Here is a 14797-nt window from a genome sequence, read left to right as displayed (position 1 = left end):
TAGTTGAATAACAGTTGAGTGTCGTAAACTATTTGCTGTGAATTATACTGAAAGCATTATTTATAACAAATAAATATTTTTCTACTTTAGCCTTATTTAAATCTTCTTACCTTTCTTTGTGTTTACTATATTCGTGTAAATATATATGTAGTACAAGTTATAGTGATGTTCTAAATCAGTAGTTTCAGTTTCCATATCGATTCACTAGTGATAGTAGTGATCGTGTTTTACGCACCACACTACCCGTGAAGAAATAGATATGGTTTTAGGTATTATTTTTTGAATTTCTTAATTAAATCGATTAACAATAAAATTAAAATACGGTCGTTTTTTCGATACTAGTATTATCCTTTATTTCAATGACGAGAGAGCCTTTCCAGGAAACTGTTTTGTGAAAATGTATGCGCCCTTGAATAGACTTCAACGCACTAAAAAACAAAGTGCGTTGGTACATTTCTTGAAACATTTTCTTAAATACGTAATTATCTCCAACCACTCAATTGCATCGATTGTTCGAAGTTACCATTGGGTAACCATTATTTAGGTACCATGTTTAGTTTTCAGTATATACCAATTTAATTAACTAAGATAAAGTACTCGAGTTGGCTCGGTATAAATAGGCTATATGTGGATAAGCGATGGGAGTTATCGGAGCGATCGTAGGCGTAGTTCCGTAGGGCTTTCGACTCTAGTGTTTCGGCTGTCTGTCTGCCGCGTGGCGCGGTCGCGGTCGTCGACTCGCTGCACTTGCACCGGGTCCTCGGCGCTCGGCGCTCGGCGCTCGGCCACGCGCTCGGTCAGTGCGCGCCAACACACCGCCGCCGGCACACCGCGGCGCCGCGCCGCGAAACAATACTTTTTAATACCTACTCGAGTGGTCGGTTTTTGGGTTTGAACTTGGACTTTGGTGTTGTTTGGTTGCACTTGTTGCTTGGGCACGCGAGGCAGTAGCGCGGAGCCGCACGCGCCGGCATGCCACGCTAGGAGCATGCGGCTGCTGCTGCCGCTGCTCGTGCTGCCGCTCGTGCTCGCGCGCCCTGCAGCAGGTGAGCGATTATCTCTATTCAACTTTACATTCGTTCATTACACTCTTTTCATCTTTTGCTTTTCGGTTGAAGTTAGTCAGTTGAAACCCATTTTTTTTTATATACTTATTGTGTGATTTTAATGGTTATTAAAGATATTCGATATTTACAATTTCGGGTTTTTAGAGTAAGTTCCGCTGAATACAATATTTGAATCTGTTTTAGTACTAAAGTATTATCGTGCATAAATATTTTTTGTAACTTTTAAAAAGTACCGGTTTGTGATTTTAAAATCAACAACAATACACAACAATTTTCTACACAAAAAATATTTCCTATAGGTATTTTACTTTACACTTTCAAGTAAATAAATAAATTCCGTATAGTATTTCTTGGACCTGTTAAACCAAATGTTTTTATATAAGCTTTTAATTAATTAATTTATTAATTATTTTTTACTTAGGTTGACTTAAATACCAAACAAAAATCCTTAATGTACCACCTACCCACGAATAAAGTGGGTAGGTGATACATTAAGATCGTATTGTACGTAATATTTACGTTAATTTTTGAAGATTAATACATTTAAACGAAAACTAAACTATTCAAATGCAATAAAAAAAAGAACATTCCCAATCCTTATTCACCATCGTAAAATTTTAATGTCGTCGCGTCACCCGAATAAAATATTGGTCTTTTTAAACAGTTGACATTAAAAAAACATTAAATGATCGAAAGTATTGAATCAATACGGTGATCACTGGTCGGTTCTTCGTAGCTATAATTAATACCTAATTAAATTCGGAAGCGTGTGAGATAACTTCGGCAGTCGTTTGACCGGTGCATACTTCCGTCTCGAGGTAAAATGAACAAGACCGAATTATTTCACTTTTTGAAATTAACTTAGTGAATACTTAGTGAGTATATTTAACGTTACGATGAGTATGGTATCTATACTCCCTATGTCCCTAAGTCGTGTTGAAACACATGTATATTATATTCTTGTCCACTAAGAAATAATAAGCATGTTTTCTAAGAAACTTGATTAATTGATTATGGCATAAACTTTGCCCATTACCATCATTTAAAGACAAGTACCTAAAGATATCGATGTGATAGCATAATATACCAGGGGTCGGTAACCCGCGGCTCGCGAGTCGCATGCATGCTTTGGAGGTACGATTGCGTCTCTAAAACATTTCGAGTTCTTACTGTAAAAATAACAACACCTTGAAGATATTTATCCATTTATTTTCTTGTCTTCTTCCAATTCACAATAATCTCTTCTCTTGACAACCGCCTGCTAGCACGACTCAACAACCAAAGAGGGCTGTCCGCCAAGTGTCTTTCTTTTTATACCCAACCAATAACAGTCTTCAATTTCAAACTACCCTTAACTTTAAAAACTTATTAAGTAGGTATGCTAGGTCTTATTTCAAACTACCCGTAACTTTAAAAACGAATTAAATAGGTATGCTAAATACCAAAAACCCTACACTCGTCCATCCTGACTCCGTGTATGTCCTCATACACGTGCCAGGTGGAAACCCTACACTTGGCCGACAGACTACGTATACTACTTAACAGTGGATACACTAATCGCATAGGATACGAAACAGTTTCAATCAGGCATCAGCAAGTCAAAATCTCAAAAACATCATCTAAATAACCTTTCGTATGCCTGCCACACAATTTGGACTAGAATTTACAGTTTCAAGGTTATTAATTCAGTGGTAAATTTTGACTAAAGCATACGAAGGGTTAAAATTGTTACTCTTCTGCCGGAGACATCCTGCTGGAGACGGCTCGCACCGGACTCTGGCGGCGCGAGGCGGGCTCCTGCTGGAGACGGCTCGCATCGGACTCTGGCGGCGCGAGGCGGGGGACGCCGGTAGAGGTGCGGCGCTCAACTTGCTAAAAATATCCAACATTGGGTTAATAATCACAACAGTGTACACCTTTAATTGCCATTTATTATTCGATTTTCATGAGTAATGATCATCTCTATCTGCAGGTAGATAGTACACGAACCAATTCAATTCTCGTGACTGAAACAACAGAGTACACGAACCAATTCAATTCTCGTGACTGAAGCACTATCAATCTTCCTGCCATATATAATATGAACCAGTTCAAATCTTTTCTAAAATGGTAGTACTTAGCTGTGTCAGCACACGAATCAAATCAAATTCTCGTGGCTTCAACATCATTTTCCATTATCATGTCAAGAAATCTTCAATTATAAACCTCACTCTTGAGACAGGAATATTTCCCGAGAACCTTTCAGTAACTTTAACCCTGACTATAATTTATAAAATATTACTATGATGAATAACAGCGATAATTAAGTAATTATTGTGTACAACTTGACCTATTATGTTCCCATTATCAATGCATTAATCATCTGGTACTAAAAACCTATACCTAATAGCTCCCCTCCCAATGTTTTCAGAGAAGGTCGTATATTCTAGCCTGTTAGGATTTATCCAAGCTGACAAAGTACTTAGTCCATCAATTGCAAGACGCGTTGGGATTTTCAGACTATTAGATTTTTTTTATAATATGCATATTGTTTTATGAAAGACTTGAACAGTATATTAATTCGCTAAACGTCTTTACAGCATACCAAATCCCGCAGTTCGGGAATAAACATAGCACCTAAATAGGCGTGTTTCCGCAGAAAAAGGACCAGTAATATTCTCTCTACACGTTGAATTAAATAAATTATACGTTTCAAATGTTACATGGCAGACATAAACGATAGAACTGCAAAAACCTGATGTTTTACCTATCCGTACCTTCCGACTTGTTCTAGAATACAATCAAAAATGTATACCATGGAATCGCATATTTTGTAACTGAAATATGGTATCATTTAACTACTTGGGTGATTACGACGACGTTGTAATTATGTTTAGGTTGTAAGAAAACTGCCCACGCAACATGTATCACCAATATCCACTCAGAGATTTCTTCAAGGAAATACTTGCGTTAATTGAGATCTACATACTGGAGCTTCGCCTTTTTGTAAACATAAAATATTAAGAATAAATCTTTTAATTACGATTTCCGCACTAGTATAAATATAATTATCAAATTTCAAGTTCGGCAATAAGTAAAAGTATAAAAGTGAATTCTTTACCGCAATACGTGTCTTTAATAACCTCCCAGTTGAAATTAATATCTCTTATTATTAAATTATCTCTTTTAAAAACTGCCTCAATGGTAATCTACTATTATTTGACGAGTTTTTTATAGTTCATGCATTATTTAATATATCAGCTTATCTAGTAATGAGATAATGTTTATTATTGTACATCTATTTTTATCAAGTCTTAATTTAAACATAATATTTAAACATAATAATATAACCAATAAGAGGCCATCAATCCTCCTCGATCTCGGTTTAATTGTGGTGAGTTCTACAGGTTCAACCATGCACTCTTCATTATCGCTTATATTAAAATCATCATATTAAAATCATTTCAATGTAATGCTGCAACATTAACTGCAGTAACCTATGAATTAAAAATATGATTCAATAATTCAACGATTCAATAATTCAATAATTCAACGATTCTACAATTCAATAATTCAACGATTCTACAATTCAATAATTCAACGATTCTACAATTCAATAATTCAACGATTCTACAATTCAATAATTCAACGATTCTACAATTCAATAATTCAACGATTCTACAATTCAATAATTCAACGATTCTACAATTCAATAATTCAACGATTCTACAATTCAATAATTCAACGATTCTACAATTCAATAATTCAACGATTCTACAATTCAATAATTCAACGATTCTACAATTCAATAATTCAACGATTCTACAATTCAATAATTCAACGATTCTACAATTCAATAATTCAACGATTCTACAATTCAATAATTCAACGATTCTACAATTCAATAATTCAACGATTCTACAATTCAATAATTCAACGATTCTACAATTCAATAATTCAACGATTCTACAATTCAATAATTCAACGATTCTACAATTCAATAATTCAACGATTCTACAATTCAATAATTAAACGATTCTACAATTCAATAATTCAACGATTCTACAATTCAATAATTCAACGATTCTACAATTCAATAATTCAACGATTCTACAATTCAATCAACCAACGATTCTACAATACAATCAACCAACGATTCTACAATACAATCAACCAACGATTCTACAATACAATCAACCAACGATTCTACAATTCAATCAACCAACGATTCTACAATTCAATCAACCAACGATTCTACAATTCAATCAACCAACGATTCTACAATTCAATCAACCAACGATTCTACGATTCAATCAACCAACGATTCTACAATTCAATCAACCAACGATTCTACAATTCAATCAACCAACGATTCTACAATTCAATCAACCAACGATTCTACAATTCAATCAACCAACGATTCTACAATTCAATCAACCAACGATTCTACAATTCAATCAACCAATGACTCTACAATTCAATCAACCAATGACTATAATTCAAGCCCAATAACTATAATTCAAGCCCAATGACTATAATTCAAGCCCAATGACTATAATTCAAGCCCAATGACTAAATTATGACTATAATTCAATCAACCAATGACTCGATCATTCAATAAACCAAACGACTCGATCATTCAATAAACCAAACGACTCGATCATTCAATAAACCAAACGACTCGATCATTCAATAAACCAAACGACTCGATCATTCAATAAACCAAACGACTCGATCATTCAATAAACCAAACGACTCGATCATTCAATAAACCAAACGACTCGATCATTCAATAAACCAAACGAAACTATAATTCAATAAACCAAACGAAACTATAATTCAATAAACCAAACGAAACTATAATTCAATAAACCAAACGACTCTATAATTCAATAAACCAAACGACTCTATAATTCAATAAACCAAACGACTCTATAATTCAATAAACCAAACGACTATAATTCAATAAACCAAACGACTCTATAATTCAATAAACCAAACGACTCTATAATTCAATAAACCAAACGACTCTATAATTCAATAAACCAAACGACTCTATAATTCAATAAACCAAACGACTCTATAATTCAATAAACCAAACGACTCTATAATTCAATAAACCAAACGACTATAATTCAATAAACCAAACGACCCTATAATTCAGTAAACCAAACGACTCTATAATTCAATAAACCAAATGACTCTATAATTCAATAAATCAAATGACTATAATTCAATAAACCAAATGACTCTATAATTCAATAAACCAAATGACTCTATAATTCAATAAACCAAATGACTCTATAATTCAATAAACCAAATGACTATAATTCAATAAACCAAATGACTCTATAATTCAATAAACTAAATGACTCTATAATTCAATAAACCAATTGACTATAATTCAATAAACCAATTGACTCTATAATTCAATAAACCAAATGACTCTATAATTCAATAAACCAAATGACTCTATAATTCAATAAACCAAATGACTCTATAATTCAATAAACCAAATGACTCTAATAAAACAAATGACTCTATAATTCAATAAACCAAATGACTCTATAATTCAATAAACCAAATGACTCTATAATTCAATAAAACAAATGACTCTATAATTCAATAAACCAAATGACTCTATAATTCAATAAACCAAATGACTATCAATACTACTAGATACTAGATACTAGATACTAGATACTCGATACTAGATACTAGATACTCGATACTCGATACTAGATACTCGATACTAGATACTAGATACTCGATACTCGATACTAGATACTAGATACTCGATACTCGATACTCGATACTCGATACTCGATACTCGATACTCGATACTCGATACTCGATACTCGATACTCGATACTCGATACTCGATACTCGATACTCGATACTCGATACTCGATACTCGACCAATAAATAAACAAAGCAACAAATCAATCAATTCACAGAAAATGTGCCGTTAATGAGCTAATTATTGTCCAATTTTGTTTATAATCAGATGGCATTATAAATGTGGAGCTTCCTTGCAGTTCAAATAGAAATCACAAAAGTTGGTCAAAGGCCTGACCGGCTGAGCACCACTCATAGATCGTATCTATTATTTCGTAAGATAAGATATATACGCGTTATTATATCGCATTGACATATTTAGGCAAAAATTTCTCATAATTGGTACACAAGTAATATTTTCTATCGGTTCATCAAATTTATTTTTCTCAACTTATCCTCTGGCAATATATTCATCTTATACTTATGTTATATGTGCTAGATGTCGATGAACGAGATGAAGTCAAGCAATTCACGGTATCTAACACACATTACCATATCAAATCATTCATAATATAATAGTAAAAGTAGGTGTACATGACCTGATGTCCAGTGGCGCGTGCCTCTCGCTAAGGCTGTCGAAGCGGGGTTACTCCTGACTTTCACAACAGGACTCTGCTTCGGTCTGGATTCCTTTTTCACTGCCGCTGTTATTCCAGCTACATTCCCTTTCGCGAAGACCGAGGCTTCTGGTGTTCGCAAGCGCCGTTGATCATCATGAGTCATCGTCAGCCATATTCTCCAACAACTCGGCATGAAACGTAAAAGTATCCGGTGTTACATATACCTATATACTATATCATAATACTAACCTATAAAGTAATTATATGACAAAATAATGTTTAATGGTAGTTCAAATTATAAACATTCATTTATCTCAAAAACTATGCGTCGTAGCAAAAAAAGTGACTGAAAATTCAATGCCCCGTTTGCATAGTAAGCCATCTACTTATATTCCACAAATTTTAACATTAAGGATCAAAATCAAAACTCAAAATCTTCAATTAAATTGCGAGACCTGGTTATAAATCATAAATATCAATTTATCTCTGAAACTATGCGCCGTAGTGAAGAAATAACGAAAATTAAGGCACCCTTGAATACTCCAACCAACACATATCAAGACCCACGTGTTGACATATTCTGCCTAATTCCCACATGTGTGTGGGTAAGTAAGTAGCAAAGAAGTTAATAACTACAGTCGCGTACCTATTTATTAAGAAGAACACGTGTACTTGATTTTGTTAACTGAACATTATTATGCCTAGCTGTCGGTGGCATGGTGGTTAAATACTTTGAATTCTCGACCAACTGACGCATATATTCTTATGATTACACATTGATATTATGTCCATTTAATTACATTTATGGGTCAAACTAACCTAAGTTTAACTGATATGCAATTAGATAGCCTATAATCATAATCATCATAATATTATTAATAAATGATGCAGGTACTCATTTAAATTAAATAAAAATGTTACCAGTACCATATTTCTTACGTAATCCATTAGAATTTCGTATAGTTAATTAATTATCTCCAAGCTCAGAATAAGGGTCATGTTATCAGTTATCTCACTAAATCAATAAGTAATAGCAGTAGGCGTGTACTTACGTTCTGCACACTTCTGAAGTGTAAAAATAACAACACCTTGAAGATATTTATCCATTTATTTTCTTGTCTTCTTCCAATTCACAATAATCTCTTCTCTTGACAACCGCCTGCTAGCACGACTCAACAACCAAAGAGGGCTGTCCGCCAAGTGTCTTTCTTTTTATACCCAACCAATAACAGTCTTCAATTTCAAACTACCCTTAACTTTAAAAACTTATTAAGTAGGTATGCTAGGTCTTATTTCAAACTACCCGTAACTTTAAAAACGAATTAAATAGGTATGCTAAATACCAAAAACCCTACATTACACCACTGAAACCATTAATCGCGGCTCTTTGAGATTCCTATACCTACCTAAATACTTCACTTTCTTCTTTCTTTTTTCTTCTTTCTTTTTGTAAACTTAAATAAATGTCTCACTGCCGTATTCGAACTTCAAGATATCCACAAGAGACGACACGTACTAGATCCATTCTAGATACGTAATAGTTTAGATTTTAACTATGTAGTTCTCTTTTGCAGCGCAATTCGGGCAACCAATGTCACTTTTACGTTAGATAGTGTTAGACATCTATATTAGATGTGAATTGGATCTCTAAGTCATATCTTGTGGAAATCGTTCAAGAGTACCTCCAGAATCGCGGAAATGTCAAATTTGACAGGTTAGATCTTAAAAATATCGTTATCGCATCTTGGTGATGTGTAAAAGATAACTATTAGATGTCTATTTCAAAATCCGAATCGGGCCTATATACTAAGAAAAACTTTTTTTAAACTGAAATAAATGTCATATACTCAGAAAAAGTGACCCAAGCCACATTTATTTCAGTTTATAATTTATATAGTAGTGTGACTACTCGAAATAATAACAAATTAAAATATTTTCTGAAAATAATTTAATTTGTTCTGGTATGTAAAACTTTTTTTGTCCATTTTCTTCACTTTGTTTTCACTATGTTCTTTCATGTAAGTATGTCTAATGTCTAAACATAGAAAAACTCAAAAATGCGCGTTTTCCCAGAGATAATACCTATAGCTAGATCGATTTTTCGCCCCCGAAAACCCCCATATAGCAAATTTCATCGGAATCGTTAGAGCCGTTCCCGAGATCCCCGTAATATGTCTAAATATAAATAAATATACAAGAATTGCTCGTTTAAAGTTATAAAAAACTATTCTATTCTATATAAAACTGGTGATGTTGGCTCTTCTCAAAGGTTTACCGACATCTGGTTTTATTTTTGTTCATATAATTTGGGTGCTTGTTGCATCATATTATGTATGTATTTATAATTACAACTATAAATAAAGCTCAAAGTCGGTGCCAAAGCTCACCTGCCTACGTGAATTTATAAATGTTCTGCATTATAAACTGAAACAGATATATGTATAATCACAATATAATACTCTAAAGAAAAAGTGATCAAGTCCACCGTTGGCCGAGGCGGGAATCGAACCTGCGTCTTCAGCTTACGCGGCTAACGCCCTGACCACTACATAGACACCCGGCCACGGTGGTACCCGTCCCAAATTCTCCGGTGTATGCTATCTTTGAAAGGCTAGGCTCCTCAAAAAACAAATCAAGGAATATATCATAAAATAATTTGATTTGTTCCCTAGTTGGATTTTGCGCATTGTTGCACACTAGCTGTGCCTGCGGCTCCTCTTGCGTAAGATTCGGCCTGTGCCTTTTGCTCTCCCTACGTCAATTTTAGAAGATCCATCCCTATACCCAAAATACACAAAGTATAGCTGAAGTATTACTTTCTGTATAACGAATTTCATCAAAATTGACAGAATTCTTTTCGCTTTAGTTGTATATTTTTATTGAAACAGTCGTGGTCACTTCACAGGATGGCCAGCCTAGCTGCCTTATCAAAATTCGTATTTCCGTACGAAACTCATCATATCACATCATTGATATGACGTATCATCCTGCGGTCGACGTGGTTTACACGCCTTCGTCCGTATTCTGTAGGTACATTGTAAACATACTCGCTACATGATATCGCTCTAAATCTCAACATTCTCAACTAAAACCATAATCTATCTATAAAGCGTCTAGTCCAGCTACCTAAGTCCCAAACAAATAGTCTCGACTACTTATAATGCCTATCACGTATAAATTGATCGGTACATCCAAAACAACTATGCGTATGAAGATACCACAATACACTGGTTTGTCTGAGATATATTGTGAATTAGATCCCTGATGCGTCGATGCACTAACTGGGTGACCCACATCGCTAAAACTCCGAGAATAGTACACCTTTGCTAATAAACTTGCGCGATATGTCCGTCGTCGCGGTCAATTTTGAACTAGCGATGATACCTATAAAGATTATATGTTAGCGCAAAATTCCGGCAGGTTCAAATTGATATTGGAGTACATGCTTGAAATTGCTCTAAAAATAGTAGGTAGACATTTATAAACGTAATGCATATTGTATAGTAACTCCTTTGGTATTTAACTCTTTAACTAATTTATTTGGTTTGGTACTTACAGATCGTAGTAGGTCTGCAATAAAAAAAAAATATTAGCCAGAACTTTAAGGTTGTATGCTAAATCGACTTAAGTACTTTCGATTTTCGATAGTTTTCCGTACTTACAAAAATAAGCACATATTATAAACAATTACATACATTTGCTAGGTTTTTGGATTTAAAAGAATGGTGTAGGAAGTAGGAACTAAGTACCTACTTGAAAACTAATAAATGCAAGTTAAACAAAAGCAAATATCGAGATAAAGCGTTTGAGTACAATACCAGTCTCAAGAATGTTAGTCATGCATTATTTTTTATGATTAACGTCACCACCTGTCCATAATAGGATCGAACAAATCAGTAGATACGTACTTACGTAATTGCAGGAGACTGGCGAAGGTCACTGATGAAGCAGTCACTACGTCTCGTCATTAGTGCCTTGCACCGTCTAACGTCTGAATAATTAGGTTGTGGGCAGGCGTCAGTTAAATCTGTTATTTTGAATTTAACGCGAATCCAGTCCTTAATTTAATTTTAGGATTTTTATAATTCACATAACAATTTTTAGTCACTACGTGTGACACATGCACGTTTCGGAGACCTTAGGTCTCTACGTTCAAGCACAGAAACGTAAAATTAATTGAATGTTAGTGTAGTAATATTTAAGTCATAATTGAATTATTTCCAGGTAACTGAGAATTACATAATCGAACGAGCGAGCGAAGCGAAGCGAAGTTCTTACATTCGACTTTGAACACGCGGCTGGCTAGCGGCACGTCTCGGCATTTCGATGTTTTTAAGCTGAACTGTCAGAAGATAGTTTGATACTCAATAACTTAAGTAAATTTGTTCTAATTTAAATGAAATTGGGTAAACGTGTAGTCGAGGGCATTATATTTTAGCCATTAAATTATGAGCAGGCCCGATCAAGAGGTTATTGAGCTAGAAGAGCTTAGAAGGCCAAAAAGCTGTTTGTGAGAGGTCTTGCTATTCTGGTCATTTTTTTGCAAGAAACATGGTCGAGTTTAGTATCAAATGAAAGAGCTCGACTTACACTTTTATAATATCGTTTTTAAATTTACCATTTTGAAATAATTAGCAAGATAAAAATAAAATAGAATAAACGTAATATATGTATTTGACATTTGACAGGAAATATTTCGGCTTAGCACAGATACAGTTTATTTTAATCTCTATGGTGGTGACTTAAATCCAGGGGAGGGACAGTCGTATACGAAGCCCTTTATTCGAAAAAATAGCGCCATCTATATTACTTAACGCTAAATTTGTAAATGGCGCTTCAAAATTGATGCAAAAAAGCAAATCTTGTCAGTAGAAAAAGGCGCGAAACTCAAATTTTCTGAGACCATATCCCTTCGCGCCTACATTTTTTCTACTGACAAGATCTGCTTGGCCAACTATATTATACATACTACTCTTTGCTTAAATCAATCAGCTAAGGGCTCCACAGACCTTGCAATAAATCCACGGGATCTTTGATCCATTTTGCCGCCTATAGAGCGACATAAAATAGTAGAAATTAAAAGTAAAAAAAAAATGGAACTCAAAAATGTCCATACTAAATTGTTGCCATGTGTAAGCATTTTACGTCAAAAATGTGACAGTTACGTAGAAAGTGACGACCTCATTTATTTTCTATTATTTTATGTCGCACTATACGAGTACCTAAGTAGGTGCAACAAAGTCAATCGCTATATAATTTTTGGTTAACCGCGAGTTCTCAGTTCGGGGCGAACTACTAGTTTATTTCCAAAACCTTTTATTTATACAGCTTCTGGTAATCCTACCGTATTCAAGGTTAAAATACTATACTTATGACATTATGCCAAATATTCCCCAAAGAGGTGTACCTACACTCAAAATAATACCTAAACATATAAAAAAACATTGGGTTACATAACTTACACAACATTACCGATTTCATTTCTCAGCGCAACAATTTTATAATTGCGGATGACATGCATTAAGATTCATATCAAAGGATTATCTATAAAATCTGCAGAGATGCGATTTATTTGAAATACTTCTATTTAAAATGCAAATACAAAATGCAAAATACCTATTTTGTATTTTGCATTTAAATGCCTTTTAGTAAAAAGCATTTTGTATTTTATTTGAAATACTTTTCGAGATGTATTTTGCATTTTGCATTTATTTCAAAATGCAAAATACTTTGTGCTTAAGTTTAGCCAACATTACCAGTCAAACAAAATGAAATGAACGAATGACGCTTGTATTGCCAAATTTGACCGATAGAGGCGCCTACTGCTAGCCATGCCAGTCAGAGTGCGCGCCTTATTCGCTCCGTGCAAAGCACCCGTAGGGGAAGCCGAAACGATCGCAGCGCTTGATGTGGCCAATAATGACAAGATTGGTATCAGTGTTTCTGTCAATTCCCATACTTCTCAGTTATTTTAGCTTTATAATCATACTTACGATAAAAATCACGATAGCTATTGTGTGGTAAACTGCAATAATACTGGACGAAACCGTAATAGTAAATTTTATATATTTTCAACGCCGAGCTAGATATTAGCTTTTTATATCATATAGTACTATTCCAGGCTTAACAACGTAATGGCTAAACATTTTATCTAGTCTATGTCAACACAGAGTTTTTCTTGTAGAGTCAGACCGAGAAAAGTCTGCAGCGATTTTGATAGCCCACGCAGTGCAAGTGTCATTTTAAACGTCAAACTTCTATAAATTTATGACGTGTAAATAACACTTGCACTGCGTGGGCTATCAAAATCGCTGCAGACTTTTCTTGGTTTAACTCTATGTTAATAAAATAGCTAATACAGTGTACCAACATTAAGTGATTGTAATATTAGTTATTTAAAGCCCGTCAAAAGCACACTTTTGGCACGTAGGGTTATCTGTCGTCTGTCACAAGTGTCACAACAGACATTGTGTCTTAAGCGGGAGAACATAAATTTTTAACATAAAATGTGTTGATTAAAACCTGTGAAAAAGGTCAAAGTTTTTATAATTGCAAGCATCGTACGTATCCCCAGGAAAAGGATCACTAAGTGAGTCATCAAAACATAGTGAAACATGCGTTTATTCATTGAATTTGTAACGAAACAACAACGAAGGATATTGACCGAATAATATAAAATACACAGATAATTCTTACTGTTTTCACTAAAGCAAAAACCAAGTGTATTTAACATTAAATACGAATAGATTCCGCACATTGTTAAGTACATTATAGTAAATATTTTTAAGGAATAATCTTTATTTTGTTGCGCTCGCTATTTGACAGCGCCGACCACGTTGCGAACGCTAGGCGGCGCTGCCATCGTGCACGGTCTCAATAGTCGTTTAGACTTGCGGCTCGCGGCTCGGCTCGTGGCTCGCCTCGACGCACTCGCGTTCGGCTTGTCATTCGGTTATAAACCTTATGCCGTGCCGTTAGTGTTTAAATTATATTAGCTCGACGAGCTTGCGAGCCACGAGACGAGCCGCGAGCCCACCGCTTACACTCGCGTTTCGTGGCGCGGCTCGCGGCTCGTCTCGTGGATCGCGCGAGAGTCTAAACCGGCTATTATGTCTGACTAGTGTCAATGTCAAACGAAAACGACGAACATGATCTATGGCTATGAAACGCAACGCCGCTGACGCCGACGATTCGATTTCACTGATTTATTGTTTGCTGGTGCTGGTGAAGTGGTTACTGATTTGATTTGATTACCTACTTTTATGATATTGAAGTGTTGTTGTTATCCCTACAATACTGGAACGGCTATGTACTGTACTACAACAAGATAATTTAGATAATGTAAACATTTAC

At 34.8% G+C, this 14797-nt stretch overlaps 1 protein-coding gene across 1 annotated transcript in view; it reads left to right on the top strand.

Moving 5' to 3' along the window:
- The first annotated feature begins 630 nt into the window (after positions 1 to 630).
- The window catches only part of LOC134655506 (follistatin-A), a 46791-nt gene continuing 32624 nt past the window's right edge, over positions 631 to 14797 (top strand). The window contains exon 1 of the mRNA XM_063510976.1: positions 631 to 1046. Coding sequence (XP_063367046.1) covers positions 989 to 1046 — 58 coding nt within the window. The 5' untranslated portion in view covers positions 631 to 988. The remainder of the gene's footprint in view (positions 1047 to 14797) is intronic.

Source organism: Cydia amplana, chromosome 16 (assembly GCF_948474715.1).
Source record: "Cydia amplana chromosome 16, ilCydAmpl1.1, whole genome shotgun sequence".
NCBI lineage: Eukaryota > Metazoa > Arthropoda > Insecta > Lepidoptera > Tortricidae > Cydia > Cydia amplana.
Note: the sequence above shows the minus strand (reverse complement) of the source record. Positions and strands in the feature narration are given on the sequence as shown.